Raw genomic sequence first — 23,455 nt, forward strand, 5'->3', positions numbered from 1 at the left:
ATTTAAATTAATGAAGCTCACTTGAACAGCAATAAATTTCTCCATGGTGTGTATCAATAGGCACTTCAATGTTTGAAAGCACTCTGCCTCTGGCTTTATGCTCCCTACTGTACATACAGCATTAACCAATGACCTATTAACACAGCTCGGAATGGGTTATTATTGTATCAAAATATTTAATTCTCTGTGGTTTTCAATTTTACATCCTTCATTGGCACTAAATTTACTTAAAAGAAATGAAAATTAAAAAAAGCATACAATTTTTTTTTTTAGCCTCTGATAGAGAAAATTAGTTTGTATATTCAGTATATACGTAATCATTTCAATTACTGAGATCCATGTTCTTTCTGAAGAATTTCTACATATTGAGGACAAAACAGAACCTTCACATCATGATCAAAAGACATTTGCTAACAATTAATATGTTTGTAAGAGTCTGAGTAGTTATATAACGTGCTGAAGTAGTAGAAGTTGCTTCCAAAGCAGAAAACATGGTTAATTTCTCACTCAGCTCAGCAGAAGAGGAAACCTAGCTCTACAGAACATGTATCAAAATGTGTTAAACCACAGGAGAGTTCCACCTGACTTGTGACCACTTAAAACCTGTGAAATACACTGTGCTGAGAATCAAGCTACTGTGAGAGTAATAGAGGTCATTATTCAGGGACAACCTAAATTGTACACCTGACTGCTGCTGCCTCTCAGTTTTCATCGAACAGGAAAAAGCTACCAGGTAGTCCAAAATGTGTTTCAAGTGCAGAGGTCAGTAAGCAGCAAACAAAGTTGGTCCCGGTGACTTTTTGAATCTCAATTATTCAGACATTAAAGAACAGGAGGTTGTCCCCTGCTGCAGAAGCTGCATCTCCCAGCAAACAAAATCCTGCAAAGCAACCATTCTGGATCCAAGCTTGCACCGCAAACAAAAGGGACAGGGACTACTACCCTTGAGGCAGTTTTTGCTACACAGCAAGAGGTATATGGTACCAAAATGAACAGTCTGCTCATTCAGCAAGGGAGACGACAGACTTGAAACTGAGCAGCTTCTACACCCGCAAAGCACCTCCTCAAAGCCAATAGAGATGATACTGCTCTTGTTGAGTAAGAACTGTCCTTATAATGTCTTCACGAAGCCATAATGGAAGGCCAGGCATAGAAATAGGAACGTCATTCATACAAACTGAATAATTTTGATCGGTGATGCTCCTGTACATTCAGACAGACAGCTTTCCAGAGATTCATCAATATTTGCATGAATGCTTGTTCCAGTGAAAATATGGCACTTTAGTCATTTGGGCCCACAATACATTTTGGACTTCAGCTCAGACCCGTTCAGAGGTACTCAGATGAGCCAAAAGTACAGGACTGCCAAGAGTACTGCCAACTGTACAGGAATGAGGTTGGAAACAGGCTAATAATTCAATTTAAAATGCCTAAAAATGGCTTATCAGGTATCATGCTTTGTACTTGTGATAGCTTAGATATTCCTGAACATGCAAAACAGAGTCTGATCTTAGGGAATAACTATGTTAGACTGAAGTGAATGGCAATTTTGGGGAGCTCAAATATAACCTAACACTAATTTGTGTATGTAGAGACTTTCTTAACAATCCCATAGCAACAAAAAGACATGTAAATTCAGTAACACATTTAATTACGGTGGATGGGAAATTGGAATGAGACAATGTAAGATAAAAGGATAAGCAATGTTGTGCTGAACAAGAGATGACATCAACAGATACAGAAATTTCCTAGCAAAGAAGCTAAAAAATTAACATTAACTTGTTTTCCCTTGGATGCTGCCATGGCAAGGATATTTAAATATATTTAGTTGGATGCTAATAATAATATGATTTAGAAGCAAAAGAAAAACAATAAAATGAGGAGCTGAGCACAGGCAAAATGGGAAACACAGGCTGAGGAATCATCAGACGACTTACAGAAATCTCTTTTGTTTTGTGACTGGCCAGCAAAGTCATCAAGAAGTTGCCTATTTCATATATAACTTATTACAAACAATCTAACCACAGTTTGTTACTCTCCTTTACATGACATGGTAATAAATCGTGTATCCTGCATGTCTGAAATGGTCTGGGGTCTTGCTGCCTCTCCATCTCTAGTTATTGATGTAACAAGGCCATCACTGAGAGCAAGTGTTACTGAAAACTTGCACAAAAGTAGAGGCAAAGAAAGAACGGTACTAAAGCCTCAGAGAACATGGCATTCAACTCCATCATGGAAGGCACTATTCAAGGCAGCATTCGTTTGCTCCCAAAGGTCAAGTGTGAGACCATCCTTTTAATCACAGCAGTAATGTGCCCTCCACCCACCCCCAAATAAACAAAAAAAAAAACCCAACAAAAACCCCAAAGCTAGGAAGTAGGAAGTACTCGTCAACTTACTTCAAATTAAGGTTCAAATTAAGAAGCTTCCTAGCTGTTTTCTGCACTACCTCTGACGTTAACCTGCTGATTCTTTTAGTCACAAATATCAATTTACTATCATTAGGCTAAGCTGCTGGATGCACATAATCCTGCTCAGGCTTTAAATATTCAGTGAAGTATCAGAGTGGCTGGTGACAAACAGATCAAATTTGCACTTATTGCAAATAGTAGGTCACTAAAAAAAAAATCTATTTGTATAAATCTTGAATGATTTATTTTTCATGAATTTCAAGCTTAACAATTTTCAGTTTTACTTCACAGAAGATGCCCTCTAAAACGAAAATTTTGGACTTTGTAATTACCAACCATGTCAGACATGGTCTCATGCAATTTGCTGTCAGTGATGCACAGAAGTTGAAAGGGTTCATTGACTGTTGGATGGTTTTTGAATCAATGCAATGAGGGTTTCTTTGTAAAACAAACAGGAGAACAGAACTGGAAGTGACCACAGGCACCCATATGCTTTATTTAGAGGTACTATGCTTAGCATGGTAAATATTGCTGATTGGTTGTGAGACAGAATAGTAAAAAAATTAGACTTCTGAAGTCTCCTTTCTCATCTTCGTAGCAGTAATAGTCTAAATGGATATGTCAGGAGCAGAAGAACAGTTTCCTAAATAAATGGTAGGAAACTCCCTATGCTGGTAACAGGCTAACTCTAACAAAGATAATTGTTCTATATACTCAGACCTAGGATTAGCAAAAATTCATAATTACATTTGGAAACTGCCAGCAGTCCCTCTAGGTTCAGCTAGGTTCAGAAACTAACATGCTCAAACTTTTTTTTCCACCTAGGAAAATGATACAGCTAGTATCAAAATTGAAATATGTATTGGAAGGGTGGAGATGTGGAGGGAAGACACTATCAAGGGATTTACTTAATTTCAACCGACTGTGTGGATAAGCCCTCTCAGAACTGGACCCATTTCAGCCACGTACTGTAGTCCTAGGAACAGTGCTAGCTGTCTTCACAAATTATTTCAGACCATGTATTAAACAGTGTGCTGTGAAGGAGGATGCTGGATTAGGACAGCTCCATCCTAACCTCCAGATTAGGACATTCCAGGTATCTTCCTCTCACACTGCATTCCCTGAACTCAAAATTCCTACCCACTGTCTTTCTGGCTGATTCGCAATACCGGATTCAAGTTGCCCCCTCTATTAGCACAAGAAAAACACATTCCCAGACATGTCCTAATCCAGCATCCTCCAACCAAATTTAGGGAATAGAGTGTGAAGGGAAAACATCTGATATGCTGACCTTCATTATTAGGAAACTCCCAAGCTAAATAACACAGGAATGTCATGGTAAGCATTACAGAAGAAAAATACAGAATAGGCCCAAGGAAAGGAGCATCAATTGGCCTGCCCTAGAGGCTTGCCAATGTCAGGTCCCTGTCTTTTCACGATTAAGAAAGTTTCAGGTAAGAGTGGTGTCAAAGAATAAACAGTGCTAAGGTCATATGAGTGAATTCACACCCTCCTGCTGATGACTGCAAGGATGAATCACCACACAGAATTCTGTCCATCAGCAATGACGTACACACATAATATGGGAAAATCCTTGTCACAGACGACATACATGACTTCCCTTTTTTTGATAAGGGGAACAGGCAATAGGACATGCTGACAGGGTTGGGTAGGCTTGTGCTTCCCAGACAGGTAAACTGTGTTCCATGGAGTTGATAAGGGGACCCCAAAGTGAGACAGCTATAGGCTGCCTGGAAGGAAGCCCATGTGCAGAACCAGAGACTGACTGATAAAAGATTTAACCTGTATAGAGGGAGATTTCTTTAAGGAATAAGAAAATCCATAAAGTTTCTATTTCAGAAAGATAAGCCAAAAATACAGATTTGAAAGAGAGAATTCAACTGATATTTTACCTTTTCACCTTTAACTCCTTTCTGGCCTGGCAAACCAGCTACTCCTGGCAATCCTGCTTCTCCCTGATTTTAAAAGAAATAAAAAAATCAACAAAGAAGCAGATCCAAAATATGTATTTGGTTTGGTTTCCTTATCTTTACACCACAAAAGCCTAACAAAGCAAATGACTCAGAACAATTATAGTGCAAAACCCAGGAGAAGGATTTTAAAAAAAAGCATTACATAGAAAATAATCTATTCTCAAGTAAAAATGTTTACACTAAATATAACACCGAAACAGAATTCTCATTTTTACCAGGGATCTTTTTTTTGGTGTATTCAAACAACTAAACCTTACAGACCTCTGTAACTATAACTTTAAATTAACTAAAGCGAAAATGTACTGCTTCTTTACTGGGATATACAATGTAAGTACATCACAACACTACAAACCAGTAAGATGTTTTTCATAACTACAAAAAAAACCCAACTTTTTTTTTTTTTAATAACTAGCAGGGTTAAACAGCGTGATGCACTAAAAAGCAATAGGAAAACTTCATACTTTATTTGGAAAGCAGTGGCATCTCTCTCTAGATTCTTGCTGCGTTCCTGGAAGCGCGTATATTTTGCTGGCATGAACAGTCATTGGTGATGAAGTCGTAGCAAGTAACCTCTCCTCACGTGGGCACTAAAATAAAAAGATTTTCCGATTTTCGGCCCCCTTTGGCTAATAGATAAATACCATCCAAACACTATTTTTAAGTTACTTTGGTTTAATACTCCTGTACACACCATATTACAGAGAAGCCAGAACAATTGCTAAACAGAGGAAAAAGCTGTAGTAAAATGAAGTCTAGACATTGTGATCCTTCTGTGCTAAAATCAATGCCAGTTAAAACTGATCTGACTGTCCCACTTCTTTCTTCCAAAAGAGCCCAGACAGAGGAATAAAGTCTCCCAAAATTGGAACTAGTGAAGCAGAAGATGTTCATGGGGAAAAAAAAGAGGTTACTTCTCGGTGTCATCCTGTCCTCCATCCCCCACCCCAAAATGCAAAATGTCAGAGTGAGTGTGATGGTAATTTTTGTCCTTTTTTTTTGTAATGAAATGCTGTGGGCATGCACAGTTTGCAAACAAACAAAAAGCCCTGAAGGCAATATTCAGCTGTCTGTAACTCATGAGAGCTGAGCCAACCTGAAAATATACTGCAGGACAAGTCAACAGAACCTGATAAATTTCATAAACTCTCATTAAGATGTAACGAGGTCTCCTGCAAGGCTTCTGTCAAAGAAATTCCCACAGGATTTACAGCTTAGTGTAGAAATTTGTATCCAAGCAAAAATTCCTTCCCTTAAATCACTGAAAATGTAGCCCTTATAATTGGTAAGGAAGTAATGAAAAAATAAATCAGAAAATGTAATGCTGGTTCAATATGAAAGTCATTAACAAGTAGTCCACTGTTTTTTTACATCTTCAACATAACACATACAAATGAAACTGATGGTGCTTTTAGCTATGTATCTTAATGAATGTTTAAGATGCTATTAAGAAAGCCCACCCTTGACTTTTTTGTGCTCATATATAGTTAGGGTTTGTTTTGTTTTTACTTTTTTGTCACTGTGTCATAACTGCTAAATAAATTGTATTTCCATACACAAAGTGGAACCCTCAGAAAAAAAATCCATTCATTTCACTTATCCATGAGCTTATACATTCAAGAGAAAGCTTGCACTATTATCAGGAATGTATTTTGAAATATATTTGTACAATAAATCATTATTTATAATTGAAATTTCCCTTGATAAATTAGATCCAGCCTCTTCCATGCTTCTGAGCACCTATCAGTTGTCAGTTCCCACAAATCTTCTGCTCCTCTCTTCTTGGGCAGCTTTATCCCTTCATTCCAGGCACCTTTTTCTGACACCTCTTTGTAGATGGAAACAATTAGTCCTCCTGCATGCCCTAGTTTTTTTTGCTGACTACAGGCTGGGTGGCGATGGTACTGCCCGCTATCTCGGAGGAGACTGCTCTTATAGACTATAACAGACAAATATTTTAACATATTTTCTTTCTGAGTTTTTTTTTCCTTTTTTTTTTTCTCCAGATGGGCTTGATTCAGCAAAACAATCACATCCACAGCTTCAAACATTTCTATAGTTCTGGTGTCTTTCAGTTTACACTGATTCTGTCTATCACAACAAAAGGGAAAAGTGAACCCTCTAAACTAAATCAATGTTTTCCCTTATGTTAAACAATATATAATTTTAGCACATGCATTATAAAGACAAAATTATTTGCCAATTATGAAACACCTATTCCTCCATGTTAGCATATTGAAATAAGGGAAAAACCCTTAACACCTTCCTGTTTTTCTTCCCTTCCACTGTCATGCAGAGTCTTTAATGGGCTTTGTTTAACATCTGTAATGCTTCACTAGATGCAACTGTTATTGAAATGGCCTCTGTTATTTGAAGCCATCCTCAGGTCATTGCAGTGATTTGTTTCCTACTCTCTGAGAACTCCTCAGTTACTAATTAGATATTAATCAATGTTAAGAAATGCATTTAAAAAGCACTAGCAGCACCTAGTGCCTTCTATTGAAGTTCCACTGTGCCATTTAGTTAGGCAGCAAGTAACAACGTACCATGACTCCAGATACAGTATTCATTCTTAGGAGGTAATTAATCTAACATTTCTACTGAATTTTCTTTACAACTCTTCAGTAAGAAACAATGAATCAAATTCTTTTGTATTAACATTTGCATTTTAACAAATAACTTACCAGGTCTGCAGATATTTCACAACATGCATCTTCTGTTGCAATTTTTGGATTACAATAAACTGTTATGCGGTGAAGTTCAATCTATTAAGAAATACAAAAGAGATTAATATGAGATGTAAAAAATCTTATGTTATGGCATGCATTTTCTTATCTCGGCATAATAAACTTTCTCTCTGAAACACTGCATATTTCTGAAATGCTGGAAAAACAGACAAATCCAAAACAGTTACACAGCTCCTCACGTATTATGCAGTCTATTACTTTGATGTAAATCACATTTTAGATTTAATTTATCTTCACGTAAGTCGCATCCCTCTGTACTGCGCTTGCTATGCTACATAGGCATTTTAGCTCTCTAGACATCCTTTGCAAACCTTCTTTTCAAGAACGTAATTTTCTCCTGCAGTGAACTAGAGTAAAGATTTGATAAGCTCTCTCTCACACACATCCTCACAGAATCACAGAATCAACCAGGTTGGAAGAGACATCTGGGATCATCAAGTCCAACCATTGCCCTGACAACACCATGTCAACTAGACCATGGCACTAAGTGCCATGTCCAGTCTTTTCTTAAACACATCTTCTATCACTTTGGACAGACCTTTGCCTGGACCTTGCCACTAAATCACCTGAAGAGCAAAAATCACAAATTCTGTACATGAAGCTTCTGTTTCAGAGATTTTGGGTGGGCTGGTGAGATGAACAGTATCTAATTTTAACTAGCTAATCTTGCCCTTGTATGCCTCTTTCTGCATCTGTTTTGTATCCTCTTATTCTCTCCCTTGCACTTAGTACTAAGAAGACTAACCATTGGTACAGGATCCACCCTGCTGCCTTCATCAGCTTTACGCCCATAACGTGTTCTTGCAAACGTGGAAATCCCGATTGACAACTTCCACTCAGAATTATCCAGGCTGTGCCATACAACCAACACAAGATAAAAAGAATCTCCTCCTTCTCCTGTGTGCTACTTGGAAATGCAGAGATGGTACATACATTTCAAATAAGGTTGAACTCAGTCTTAGAAAATAAAATGAAGCATGAGCTCAGCCCTATGAAATAAGAGCTCTGAGTCCAGGCCAAAGTGTTTAGCGCCTCACAGGACTGACTCCTCCCACAATGCTAGCTTGCATTTACTACGTGCTATTTTAATCTGGAACTCTACAGTGTACATAATATAGCTGAAACTTTCAGATGGTCATTATAAACTCCAAGCCAGATGCTGTAGACCTGGTAACTGGATGTCAGCATACTTAAAACAAACTGACATTTCCTGGAGCTTTCAAACTACTTGCTGTGATCTCTCTGCATGAGGAAACAGAGGAGAGCGTCTCTGGGACAGAACACAGCCCAGAAAGTTATGGGCTTGCCTTGGGTAATTCTTGCACCAAAGGCTGCAGGAAACACACCTCCAGCCACTTCCTAATCCCTCCCGTTCAGAAGCAGGAGTGACAACTATGAACAATGTGCCCCTATTTCTGCATAGCTGAATTACCCTGGAATGTGATACAATCTTGATACAGAGGTAATCCTTAATTTTTTGTCTCTCCCCTTTATCAAAGAGAGATAAACTGTAACAGATGACTGATAAAACCTTATAAAAATTGAAAGAAAAAAAATTACCACTGGAAGTTATCATTAAATGTAGTAATAATATATCTATGGTAGCTATGTGACTCTTACTCCAAAGCGAATACAGAAAAACCGACTCCTGAAACCAGGACTGAGTTTTTGTAGTTACTTTGGTAACAGAAGGCTTGCCTTAGCAGATGCTACAGCACTGAATACTGTTTGGAGAAAAAGACTTAAGAACTTCAAATTAAGAATACAAACTCAAAAATTAATAACCAGTTTTGAACCTTTCATCTGCATAATTCTTTACGATGGTGTTAGTAAAAGTGTGGCTAAAACATGATTTTAAGTTATCCGTTTTTCCTTTCATACTACTCACATCTACAGGCTTATCATCTGCAGCACGAGAAGCAATCAGAGTCCTTCCCTGCAAGTCAATGGTGAATTTTTCATCAGTCTGCTTTCTCTCAATTAAATTACAATCCAAATAGAGGGAAATGATCCCGGACTGCACGCTAATACCAAGCTTATGCCACTGCCGATCAAACAATGGATAAATCTCTCGACTCTTAAAAGTGTAGTGCAGTATATTTCCCTGAGCAGATTTGGTCATATACTCCACAACCTTTTTTGTGCCATCCAGAAGGACAGAGATCTGAAAGCAAAATAAAATAAAAGAAGTGGTCATTTAAAAGTCATGTGTATAAGAATTAAACACATATATAAACTACATATAATAAAAATACTTTGACTACATAGATTAGGCAAGAATTACATTATGAAGCATTCTTCTATGTAACTTTGTAAATACGTATCAGCTAGAAATCATAACATGCCTTCTTAACCCAGTTTGCAGTCTTAACTCAATAAATTTTGTTAAATTTCTGTCATTCTTATAATAAATCGTCAATTATTTCAGAGCAATCTCTCTATTCCATATAAACTGTAGCTAAATCCAGTGGTGAAACATCCACTAAGTTATATTTGCCATATTATATGGGGGAAAAAAAAATAATGAAAAAAATCAAAGATAACTAACCTCAGGTGTGTCATACTGATTTAAAACTTGCCATATATACCAACGTTCTTTCTTGGTATTTCGTCGTATGCGGAACATAGCAACTAGAGAGTATTCTTCAGGAAGCCCATTTGGAAATACTTGCCTGCAATAAGAGGGAGGAAAAAAAAGATTTCTTGTTATTCTTATACACACAAACACTGCTTAAAATGAATGAACAGAAATAGTACCTGGTGAAAACAAGGAGCCAAATGCTCACTCACACTCATACAAACTCATAGGCTTCAGCATTAAGAAATGCCTCTTCTCAAAAGTACAATTCAATCTATTTATAAGAATAAATGGCTGAAGATTTTGCTAGTGAATTTTGTGTTCTAACTTTTTAAAAATCTGTGATTACTGTAAATAGGAATCTTAAAAGAACTGTTGCAAAGTGAATGCCACATATAAACTTATTTTAAAATACTTCTTTTCCCAATTTCTTGCTTGGGATACCGGAACAAGTTTCCCAGAGGATTTGTGCAATAATCCTCATCCTTGGAGACTTTCAAAACACAGCTGGACAAGGCTCATAATAACCTGATCTAACTTTCAAGTTGGTCTTGCTTTGAGCAGGGGGTTTGATCCAGTGACCTCCATGGGCAATGACTCAGACATCTTGAGTATCAGAACAGCTGGACTTTAGCAGGGTTGAACAAAAATAAGGAAGGTACTTCTGAATGAAAGACTTGCTGCTGTTTGATTTTGTTATTCCTTTCTTACTTAAGACATGTCGACGCCTCTACAAAAAAGTCTGACTTGCTACCTATACCACAGAATGCAGTACAACACCACTTCTATCAACTATGTGAAAAGCTTGTATTTCAGAAAAAATTAAATTAGTCTGTACGCAACTCTACAGACTTTGGTAACCATTTAATACATTCTAATTCTGTACTAAACAAATTAGGATGTTGCAATCAACTTTTTTCTTCTGAAGTGTCTGCATTTCAAATTATTTATTTTCTAAGACAGAGGTGAGACAAATGAAAACCAGAGATGCAAACACTACAGAACACATGAGTAGCTAAAGTGTTAACATCACTGTTTGCTGAAAACTGTCAGGATTGCCCAACTGGCCGCATTGCAAAAGGCATTCCCTGGATCACAGCGGAGGAAACTCGAGGGCCCCACGCAGCAGAAAAATTTCCTCCGCTTTTCTTCCCACAATCATGTGAAGTAAATGGTTTAGTTCTAAAAAAACTACAGATGGGATTATAATTACACGGTAATGTGCTATAAAGGCTTTATTAAAAAAAATAAAACCAAAACAAAATGAAGGGAAAAAAAAGAAAGAGGAAAGCACCAGCTGACAAGACAATAACCCTACAACCCTCCTGGAAATCAGTGCACTTCAGTTAACATAGGATCTCTGGAAAAATGCCTTCTGTGTAGAGAAACTTGCTCTAAATCTTGCCAAAGAGCTTCTTTATGGACTAACACCTATTTAAGTCCTTTATGTGGGAATCACACTTCTTTGGCTTATTTCCCACGGACGATTCCTGTTTTATCCCGGGACCAAATTGGCGGCTCTCCCACATTGTTAGTGGACCCATATGCTCTGTTGTACAGCTACAGACGTTTCAACGTCAAAAGGCAAGGCAAAAGTGAATAGGCTTTGTAAGACTTAGATCTAGATTTCACACTACTCTGTATTTTAGTTATAGCATAAAGAATATGTTTATGATTTACAAAGAAAACACCTTCATTAGGCACCGATAATACATGAGTGTGTTTCTGCAGAACAGTAAACTATCCAAACGTGATCAACCCTGTGGTTTACAGCACCCCAGGCAAGCTAAGGAGATGGCATCTCAAGTTTACAGCTGTAAACTAGACAGGATATCTGGCTGTGGGAGCATCTGATTAGCTCTCCAAAATCAATTAACTTTTCCAGCTAAGTTCCATATTGGGAGACACAGGGGAGTTTACGTTAATGAGTAAAGGGCAGACAACTGTGGAAGGGAAACGATCAGAAGTCTTCATCAAATGAAAGCAGGGGAAACCATGGTTGGTATGGTAAGTCCACAAAACAAACAGAAGTAGTTTCTGGACATGGTAGGCATTCGAGCAATTATGGAGCACTTCCCCCCCCCCTTCGTTGTTGCTTTTTACTGTAAGCCTCCCTGACATTTTAAGAGCTATCTAAACAAATGACAGTATTAGTCTTCTCAGTTTTTAAGTGTTTCTTTTAGAATTTTCTCAAAAAAATTCGGTTGCATGTGAGTGCATATGATATAAAATTATCCTCCTTAACTGTTTATCAAACCATTTGGGAAACAGGACAAGAGTTAAAAGTATGGGCCAGCATTATGAAAAAGGGCAGGAGTTCACTCTAGCTTCTCTTACCTTTGAACTGACAGACAAAACTGTATTGAGAGAAACAAGAAAAGCAGACAAGGTCAAAATAACTCCTAAGGGCATTACACTGATTTCAGTGAAGTCAACTAAAGAGGTAAGACTTAAGTAGAATTGGACAAGGATAAATTCAGTTAGATTCGCAAAATAATTTAGGTAGGAAGGTACCTCTTGGAGGCCAATGGATCTAACCCCCTGCTCAAAGCAGGGCTGCCCTGAAAATTATGTAAGTCCTGTCCAGGTGAGTTTTGAAAGTCTCCAAGAACGGACATTATTCCACAACCCTCTGGAAAACTTGTTCGAGTGTCTGGCCAACAAACAGCACAAATTTGGTATTCAACTACTGTATACCAAAGACATAACTTAACAGAAGCAATACTATTCTGAGAAGAGTTCTCATTGTGTAACTATATGAACATTCCTTGGTGACCAAAAAGTCATTGCTAAAAGGAAGTGAATGCTAAAATGAAAAAAATGAAGGGATAAAATACTCAGAAAACTAGCATACTGTCTACTACCATACACAATTTCCCCTATGGTCTTGCTCCCTTAACAGCTTCAAGTGAATGTAGCAGAATAAAAAGTACGCATCTAGCATTGAAGTGACTTAGGTACAGATGATCAGTAAGATACTATAGCAAAATTTAAGTATTACTACCATGGTATCTTCTACTCTGTAAAGCTCAGCTAAAAACTCCTCAGAAACAGGAAAAGTATGTATGTGTTTTAAACAACAAATATATAATGGCATTTGATGGCGGGGGTAGGGGGGGAAGCTGGAACAGAAACACGAACATAAAACCTCATACTGGAACATGAGAAAAGCCAAGACAAAATTTTGCAGAATACTGAATTTGAAATTCAGAAGTTCTTTGAATGTTTAATATACTGTTTCACCTGATCACATCTACCAACATTTAAAAACTAATGAGAAAACTAATGAGACGTCATGTGTAGGTTGAAAACAGCAAAGAAGCAGCATTAAATGTTAATGAAAAATACAAAAGCAAGTTGTTCCACATGTCCACAGCTCAACAAGTGCCTTCTCACAGAGTATTTACCCTTTCCATGTAGCACAGGGAAAGAAAAACAGGAAACAGAGAGAGAACAAAGATGAAGGAGACCTGTACCAAACTCATCTCAAAGTCTACAGATGTAAAGCACAAATACAGAGAACATTAACTTAGGGTAGCACGTCATGGTGTCTAAGGCAAAAGCAGTAAGAGAGATGACAGGTCTTAAGAAGGCCCTAACATTACAGAAACATGGGTAGCAATTAAGAAGTGTGCAAATTCATCTATAAAGATGACAAGAAAGAACTTACAAGTTAAAACAGATGAGTAAATGAGGGTATCCTTGTCATCTGGGGGAAATGCTTATATTTTTTTGGACAAAAGTGTCTGAACCGAAATACATAAATGGACTCGGGAGCAAAAACATGAATCTGAGATTTTCCTCCCACAGGAAATATCCTGAACAGTGAGACAACTGTCAAGTTCTTCCATTCCTGTTGAGCTTCCTTAGCTTAGGACCGTCCAAACTAGACATCCTTCCTGGATGACTGCTCTAACCTTTAAGGCTATTGAAAAGATCCTCTCTCTCTTCTCTACACTGAAAGTGCTCATGACTGCTGTGGTCTGTGTTGAATTCAATGCTGTCCAAGCTTATCATGTGCAATTTAAGCACAGTCAATGGCTTAGGCACCCCTGGGGACATAGGCAGCATTCAGGAATCTCTAACACACATGCTTGAGTCACAGTGAAACCTGGATGGGAGTCACATGCCTGGATGCTTAAGCCATGGTTCTTCTGAGCTTCCTGGAACTTATGCCCAGACGCCAGGGGAAATCTGTTGTCCAAAATGATTCATTTTAGGTGCCACCAGGGGTTAGGTGGTGCTTGAGAGTAGGCAATTTGAATGATTCTCTGAGACTCAGGTGCCTACAGTCTGACTAAATTATACTTTAGGTGGAATTTAGAGAGTTTGATTTTCTCCCTCTGTCCATATTGTCAGTGGTACATAATAAAAAATGAAAGTTGATGAACTGAGTACTGTGTTCTCAAAGTGAAGCACACCCTTGGTGGAAACTGCTGAAAACAATAGCAGGAATTGAAGCACATGAACTGAATACACAGGCTTGAATTTACACCACCCTAGCCTGCTGGATTGAGGTGTACTGTAAATTTGAGGAAACCAAAGATAACAAGAAGGAAAATCCCTAAGAATACAAGATTTTAGATTGTACATATATATGTTACAAATTCAGACATTCAGGTATCTCTTAATGTTCCACAGGTTGCAGCATCAGGCAGATGCATCAAGAATGTTAATAAATACACACTGACGTTCCTGCAACAACTATGTGCTACTCTGTCAAAGCATATGTATACTCAGAGTTGCAAAGGCTTTTGTTGCATTCTCCTCTTTTTTACTGGATAAAATGCAGCCATAATTTTTCCTAAAAACAGGTGCTGTGGCCCAAGCACAGCACAGACTGTACATTAGGAGGTTACTAGAAGAGTAGTTACAGGAATTTCACATTAACTTTACAACTGTATTTGTGGATACCTTCCACTGTTTGTAATAATCAAGTATAGACTGATTTTTGGCAAAATGTTTGCTTATTCATTTGTTTCCTCAAAAGTTCTGAAATGCAGATACCAGCTGGTTCTCTTAGTGCTACCATGCTAAAAGAAGTAATTATGAATGAATTAACTGAGTATTTACTGTGCTATAAACAGTTTTAGCTCTATCTTTGTAGAGCAGCATTGAGTTACCCATATCAAATTTAGTAAGGCAATCCTCTATTTACCTTTTGTTTTTAATTTTAAAAAAAGCACTAATGGAAAAGCAGCACCTATTTTTAAATCTTATGAACTCTAATTGTTCCATATCGAATGAGAATACACTACAGCATATGATAAACTTCCGTATTTACAAGTATCAATGAAGCCTCCAGCTTGCTGAATATCTTCCAAGAAGAGAAAGATGAGCCAACTTGCATTTCCTGAGAGTGAAGTGAGAGATGTTTAGAGTTTATAGCAAGACATATCTTTTCCAGCTGACATATACCGTTACCTGGTATATGTCACTTGTAACATGACAATGTTACAATAATTTGGTGACCAGAGCTCAAGGAGTTAGTTTAAACAATTTTCCTATGGTGGGTAACGATTTATTTAGTACCACATTGACGGAGACACTGAAATCTTAACCTTTTTGTGTTTGCTAAGGGATTTAAACTGAGATCCCATTATGAATAAAAAAGTAAAGTCCAGGTGACCAAATACAAAAAAAATCTCCACATTATTCTCAATATTTCTGCATCAAATTACTATACTTTTGATTCTTGCATTTTGCCTAACTTGACTAGTACAATGGGAGAAGCGGAAGTAGCTAACCAGAACAATTTAACAATCTCTGCCTAGAAGGGTATTTTAAATTCTTTTCAAATAAAAGTTAAGAACAGCTGTTTGTTACTTAGAATAAGAAATAATTTCCTTCCCATCCATCTTCCTCAAATCACATTAAGATGCACTATACAGTTTCATGTTACATCAGGCCTCAAGTTGTTTTCATATGACACATTATATGATGCAACTCAAGGGAAACTATTCAGACAGCTTAAGAGTTATTAATCACTTAGGGAGAGCTCAGCCCACTCAGAAAATGTACCACTGAAAGCAAAACTGCAAATTTTATTTTAACACTGAGAAAAGTGATTTACTTAATCTTTCATATACTTTCATGCCTCTGCTTTCATTTACTGAACAGGTATAGATTAGCTGGCACTTTTAATATACAGGTGGTTTAAATTTTTTTTTTTTGTGGAAGTCAATGTTATTGCTATCAAAATTTTAAAGGGCATTTAAAAAAAGATTTGTTTGAAAGAGAAATAGAAACACCAAAACTGTTATGCCTGCACAGAGTCCTTTTCATCTAGGGTTTCCAGCAGTATCCTGTATCCTTATTTACAGGAATTATTGGTGAACCCCCGGTCCTAATGAAGACAAAGGTCAGTCTTCCACTGATTTTAAAGAGGTCAGGGTAGCAAAACTACGCCTGCTTTCCAAGTTTGGCCAATTTCTGTGCATTTTAACTTTTCTGAAAAAAAAAATATCAGTCAGCAGCAATAAGAACAACAGACTTAAAAGTACTAACATATAATAACGGACATTGGAAATGCAACACTTTTTCTTCTAATTTGCCTAAGCAGAATTCTGCAGCCTGATAAAGTTTTGAGAAAATTCAGGTCAACATTTAGGCATTTGGAGTCTTATCTTGTGGGAGGCTACTTTCAGCACTGCTGATACAGTTATACACTTGCCTTGCTCAACTCCAGTATTTGTTTTATGAACCAAATAGGTCTCAGAGCAATCAGTGAACTTTCCTTGCACCTGGAAAATAAAAATAACCCTAGCAAAGACCAAAAGCAGGAATGTATGATTTGGGCACACAGTCATTTACTCTTTCACCCCTTTTCAGTAATGAATATTTTTTATAATGTAAAAAGATGACAAAATAGGTTCATAAACTAGAAACAGTATTACATTATAAAATACTATATTCAAACAGCATGTTTCCCCTTCCAAAATATCACACCTTACCCTACTTACTTACTACAGCAAGTTGCCTTTTAATGTACAAAGCAAGTAAAGGAAATATTTAGGGTACTAGAAAGATTCGGGTGGCTTTTGCAGTATATAGGCATTGAGATGTTCCTCCAGACATTTTTGAGTTCAACATCTAATGCACGGTTACCTGGGATTCAGAAAGACTGAAGTCAATATATATGATTTACTCAGATCTTACACTAAACACAGGTCTTGCATTCAGATTGTTTCTTTTCCTTAGGACATGACCAGAGAACAAGCAAACGTACCGCTCTTGGTGTCTGAGAGACAGGGAATACAGATGAGAAAAATGTGCTAGTCCTTTTACAGAGGGGAAAAACATTTCCTCTGCATCTGCTTTCTCCTAATCATGCAATTGTACGACACTTTCTGGTGTCTCTCTGCCCCATGCTGCTCAAACCAGATTGGTCTTCCATTTGTTGGCATCACTTACTGACTGAGAAACATGAGACTTTCTAATGCTGCTGGCAGAAAGTGCCCAAAACCAGCCTCTGTTGCCCCAGTCTGTTTTTTCAACCTGATTCTTCTCATATATATTTTCAGTAGCTGTGGCAGTCAGGTAACACCTCTGTAGAAGATACCGACGCATTAATTGATACCTTCAGTCCCATGTGTCCCTCCTCACACGAACGCTACAACAAGAAGTTGCATTCATTCCACTGGTTTTAGTGTCTTGTGAATACAGTGATATTTCTCATATCAAGTGCTCTTTCACTGAGCATTTCTCCACATTCCATGGATGATAAATTTGCTCATGTATCAAAAAATGTCAGTTAGGAAGAGCGCCTCCTTCCAATACCAGCATCTAAGGGATGTCACTGAGAAGAGCCTGGCTCCATCCTCAGGACACTTGCCCTTTACATATTTATAAACATTAATGAGGTCACCCCTCAGTCTCCTCTAAGCTAAAGAGACCCAGCTCCCTCAGCCTCTCCTCATAAGGGAGATGTTCCACTCCCTTAATCATCTTCGTGGCTCTGCGCTGGACTCTCTCTAGCACTTCCCTGTCCTTCTTGAACTGAGGGGCCCAGAACTGGACACAATACTCCAGATGCAGCCTCACCAGGGCAGAGTAGAGGGGGAGGAGAACCTCTCTTGACCTGCTAACCACACCCCTTCTAATACACCCCAGGATGCCATTGGCCTTCTTGGCCACAAGGGCACATTGCTGGCTCATGGTCATCCTGCTGTCCACTAGGACCCCCAGGTCCCTTTCCCCTACGCTGCTCTCCAACAGGTCTGCCCCCAACTTGTACTGGTACATGGGGTTGTTCTTGCCCAGATGCAGGACTCTACACTTGCCCTTGTTATATTTCATTAAATTTCTCCCCACTCAACTCTCCAGCCTGTCCAGGTCCCTCTGAATAGCTGCGCAGCCTCCCGGTGCGTCAGCCAGTCCTCCCAGTTTTGTGTCATCAGCGAACTTGCTGACAGCGCACTCTATTCCCTCATCCAAGTCATTAATGAATATATTGAATAGAACTGGTCCCAGTACCGACCCTTGAGGGACTCCGCTAGACACAGGCCTCCAACTGGACTCTGTCCCATTGACCACCACTCTCTGGCTTCTTTCCTTCAGCCAGTTCACAATCCACCTCACTACCCGATCATCCAGACCACACTTCCTCAGTTTAGCTGCGAGGATGCTGTGGGAGACCGTGTCAAACGCTTTACTGAAATCGAGATAGACCACATCCACAGCTTTACCATCATCTGTCCACTGGGTTATGTCCTCATAAAAGGCTATCAGGTTGGTTAAGCATGACTTCCCATTGGTGAAGCCATGTTGAGTGCCCCTAATGATCCCCCTATCCTTGATGTGCCTAGAGACAGCACCAAGAACAAGTTGCTCCATCACCTTTCCGGGGATGGAGGTGAGGCTGACTGGTCTATAGTTACCCGGGTCCTCCTTCTTGCCCTTTTTGAAGACTGGAGTGACATTCGCTTTCCTCCAGTCCTCAGGCACCTCTCCCGTTGCCCACGACTTTGCAAAGATGATGGAGAGTGGCCTAGCAATGACTTCCGCCAGCTCCCTCAGCACCCGCGGGTGCATCCCATCAGGGCCCATGGATTTATGGACGTCCAGGTTGCTTAACTGGTCCCTGACCCAGCCCTCATCAACCAAGACAGATTCCTCCTCTATCCTGACTTCTTCTGAGGCCTCAGGGGTCCGGGGCTCCTCAGGACAGCTTCCAGCAGTATAGACAGAGGCAAAGAAGGCATTCAGTAACTCCACCTTCTTTTTATCGTCTGTCTCCAGGGCTCCCACCTCATTCATCAGTGGGCCTACATTGCCTAGAGAGTCCAGCGCAGAGCCACGAAGATGATTAAGGGGGTGGAACATCTCCCTTATGAGGAGAGGCTGAGGGAGCTGGGTCTCTTTAGCTTAGAGAAGAGGAGACTGAGGGGTGACCTCATTAATGTTTATAAATATGTAAAGGGCAAGTGTCATGAGGATGGAGCCAGGCGCTTCTCAGTGACATCCCTTGACAGGACAAGGGGCAATGGGTGCAAGCTGGAACACAGGAGGTTCCACTTAAATTTGAGGAAAAACTTCTTTACGGTGAGGGTAACTGAACACTGGAACAGGCTGCCCAGAGAGGTTGTGGAGTCTCCTTCTCTGGAGACATTCAAAACCCGCCTGGACGCGTTCCTGTGTGATATGGTCTAGGTAATCCTGCTCCGGCAGGGGGATTGGACTAGATGATCTTTCGAGGTCCCTTCCAATCCCTAACATTCTGTGATTCTGTGATTCTGTGATCCGTCTCTCTATCATAGCTACACTGAAAATAGAAAAATAACTCAAAAGAAAACCATCTCTTTTGAACACTCATCATCTCCTGTCAGGAATCATGCTCTTCCTAGATGTGTATCTCATTATCCTTTCCTTTCTGTAGCTAAATGTAGAACAACACACAAGTGTGCACCCTCCATTCTCATTTTTCTAACAGGTTTCTACTCCTGTAATTCACTGTAGGGAACAAAACCTCCCTGCACACATGCAAACATCGTCTTATTGTCCAGCATGAAAGTCCCAGAAATCTTCAGTGCTTTTCCTTGCTCAGGACCACACTAGTAAATTGACTGCCTCTATAAGGAAACTTACTCAGGGTCTGACACATTTCTTACAAGCAATCCACAAAAACTGAACAAAACCTTGTCTTTAGAGATTGATGGCAGAATCAGGAGAAGCATGATGGCAGAATCTGGAGAAGCGTGATGATCTCTCCATTTATTCGGTGGGTTTGTGATTGACTCCTCAGATACGGTCTTTGTTCAAAATTTAAAGCTAAGAGGTGCTTAAAAGAATGGCAGAGATTTAAGTTTTCTGAAAGTAATTCAAGAATTTTATCAAGCGTTTTTGCATTTTTACATAATCTCTCAAGGCCATTTTCCTGTGCTAAATGTCCTAAAATCCCGTTGTGGTACTCTTTTTCTTTCAAGTGTGGCAACCATCAAGAGAAGAGGATGTGAACTTAAATACCTTTAAAGGAACTTTACATACTCCTTTTAACATCTACCCGTGTCTTTATTTAGACAGTTTATGAGCAGCTCTATAACTTACATGGTCTTTCTAGTTTGCTCCCAGAAATGGAACAAAGACAACAGGTCTAGATATTAGAGTAGTCTGTTATGTGGCAGTCTCTGAAGTCAATGAGAAATTAAATTCTTACGCTAAATAGGATTATCTACAGTGGAATGGAGTTATTCAGCTGATCAAGAAATTCTCTGAAGATGTTAGAGAAAAAAATAATTACTGTAACCTCTGAAAGTCAACCGGCAGCGAAAATTGCTCTGCACGCATTTTTACATGCTTCCAACCCTGAAGCAAGATCTATGGTACAGTGTTAATTATTTGTAGAACTCAGTGGTTGCCGTTGTCTGGAAAAGCAAAGAAAATGCAGACTACAATAGAGGATTTGTCTATTGGAGGCCATGATCATTCAGTCTGAATACCGACGATGAACTTCATACTTTGGAAAGGAGGGACGAAATCAGGAATGCCTTTTCTTTTTTCTTGGCCTATATATCCATACAATCTTCTCTAGAGGAGGGATAAAACTAAGCATCCATCTCTCCTTGGCAGTTTTCACAGCCAATTTATGAGCACCGGACAGACATTTGTACAGGTATCTAGAGATGCTAGCTGATTCCAGAAACAGAACGGTCTTTTTAGTTTGGTACACAGGAGGGCTAGTCTGCTCCAGCAGAGCTGCATGCTGAGAGACTCACACCCTCCTACTTCTCACGCTGGTCTTGCAAGAACTACCTTGTGTATTTATGCATGACATCGTGCTACCCAACCCAAAAGTGTTGTTTCCTTACAACCCTACAGTTCTTCCTGTTTAGTCTCCCCTCACCCCCATCCCAAACTTTTGGTAGCTTTTTACAATGAATGAATGGAACAAGCGCTAGCAAAGCGAACTGTTGATTACACTTGGAACAGGCTCCTCCCTTCCTTCCCTGGTTCGTTCTGCCAGGTCCTAGACAACCCTGGCTGATGGTAAAAGCCAAACCATCTTGCAGGCCAGCATGCCTCTTATGAAAATGCTGAGTGCTCACAGTGAACATAATAGCATGGCTGGCAGTGGTAACAGAGAGCTAGAAGGACTGCTGTATGGAGTGCAGGTAAACCAAACTAAGGGATGCTTTTTTCCTAACCTCTTCAAATAATTGTCTGGATAACTAGCCTCCTCCCCTTCAGCATGTAGGACTGTCTAGAAATAAATTCATTCCAGGATAAAGTCACAAGCAGGCCGTGCTAAGAAGTGCTTGAGAAAAAAGGCACAGGCAACACCCAAGGTACTACAGCCTACAACACCGTTATAGATGGATATATCTACCCAATCTTGGTTCCAGCTGATCTCTCCCAAAAAAGAAGGTATAAGTGGTGAAGATTAAGTTACCAACAGAAGAGACCAGAGTAGGAAAGGAGGTTAATGATACCAGATACCAAGGTCTGACCTGAAATAAGTAGCTCTGTCAGCTGCAAGAGTGAAGCTACAGAGAGAGAACATGCTTTTGCTTTAACACCCCCTACACACAGCATGACTAGTCTATGAATATTTAAGCCTAGTGTTCTGCTTACAATTTGAAGAATAATTAGATAAATAATGTGCTCTTTTACAGTTTGTAAAAACCGTTAATGTTCATGGATTCTAAGTGAATGAATATGGAAAATAAAAGATCAAACAATTCATTTGCATCACACAGAAAGACTTAATAGCATTTTCAGAAAGTGGAAATTATCACTTTTCTGAAGTCTCAGGACTGAGAAATGAGTTGTCTAATTAAAGTCAAGTTAAAAAAGAGTACATACAGCTTAGCCTGTATCTCTCACTTTCTGTAATAATGAGATTTTTGGTAAGTTACAGATTAAATGGGGTTAAAATATATCAAGCTCAAAAATACCAACATTGCATTGCTATCTGCTGAGTCATAACTGTGTTTAACAGGATGAGCCAAGGACCTGTGGCTTGCTAACCCTGTTACTATCAGACCCAGCTGGGAAATAGCCAGGTATTCCCTTTAAAGGGCTAGGAGAGAAACTGAAAAAAAGCTTGTAAAGAGAGATGGGGTTTTGCATTAGGCCCATGCACCAACACCCAGACAGAGGTGTTGAATGAAGGCTGCAAGCAGTGGTAGCTTTGGATAAGTCAATGAACATTTTATTTAGATTTTTCCTGAGCTTCACATCAAAGGAACGCATCAAACCAACTTGCAAGAACACTGGATATTACGGGGAGTCTTTCTCAGGCTGGGGAAACAGGCCAGATGCCTTATATCCAAACAAGGAAGCTTGATATGCTGGGAATTTACACTTGTTTCTCAAAACAGCAAAGGCTCCACAGTACAAAAATTTCACATTAAAACAATGCATCAACTATAACTTAATGTGAGGTTGAATCACCTGTGTAACTTCTATGTGAAAGTAACAGAAGTAGAATGAACAATGATCTTATTTTTCAACAGTAAGGCTGAGATTGAAATCTTTACTGCTGATGAAAATTCAAAGAGCATCATATTACCTACTACAAACCTCAGGCTAGTAGATGAAGTGTGGAAGAGTTATGACAGTAAAGAAATATCACTCTTATCACCAATATTTTGCATTGTATAAAATTGTAACATTTAAGCATGCAATGAGATGCAAGAAATATTTCGGAAGTTTTAAAAATGAAATGCTTTGTTTCCTCATTGACCTATGAAAAAACCAGCATTTTCATGAATTTGCTCTTACCCTATAAATTACTTGGCTGGCAATGGAATTTAGTACCCAATATTATGAGAATCTGTATTCTTAAGGAAGAAAATCCCTTAACAGTATAGTCTATAACAGAATCACAGAATGGTTTGGGTTGGAAGGGACCTCTGGAGGTCATCTGGTCCAACTACCCCTGCTCAGTCAGGGCCACCTAGAGCCAGTTGGATAGGAGTGCACAATTACTTGTGTACGAGAACAAAATCAATCCAACATAAGCTCTTTAAAGAGATGTCATTTAATTGCAATAACAAAAGTTAGGATGCTGTAAAAAACGTAATCTTAGGCATAATATGGATTCATATTAGTAGTGCTAACTGTTCCTTAAGGAGAGCAATGAAATGTTGTAACTCTTCAATCTTTCCAGAACTCTAACCGGTTCATGAGTCATGACTTTCCTTTCCATGAAATCATGTCAGCTATCTTGAATCACAAAGTGTTTTTTTAGTGCTCCTAATACTTTCACAACAAACCAATCTTAAGTTT

The 23,455-nt window shown here is 39.0% G+C and overlaps 1 protein-coding gene across 1 annotated transcript in view; it reads right to left on the reverse strand.

The window, feature by feature from the left end:
* COL19A1 (collagen type XIX alpha 1 chain) overlaps window positions 1–23,455 on the reverse strand; it is a 202,260-nt gene that overhangs the window by 168,460 nt on the left and 10,345 nt on the right. Inside the window, 5 exon segments of the mRNA XM_068396430.1 lie at window positions 4,325–4,387; window positions 4,867–4,992; window positions 7,087–7,167; window positions 9,038–9,313; window positions 9,698–9,821. Coding sequence (XP_068252531.1) covers window positions 4,325–4,387; window positions 4,867–4,992; window positions 7,087–7,167; window positions 9,038–9,313; window positions 9,698–9,821 — 670 coding nt within the window.

This window comes from Nyctibius grandis, chromosome 1 (assembly GCF_013368605.1).
Source record: "Nyctibius grandis isolate bNycGra1 chromosome 1, bNycGra1.pri, whole genome shotgun sequence".
NCBI lineage: Eukaryota > Metazoa > Chordata > Aves > Nyctibiiformes > Nyctibiidae > Nyctibius > Nyctibius grandis.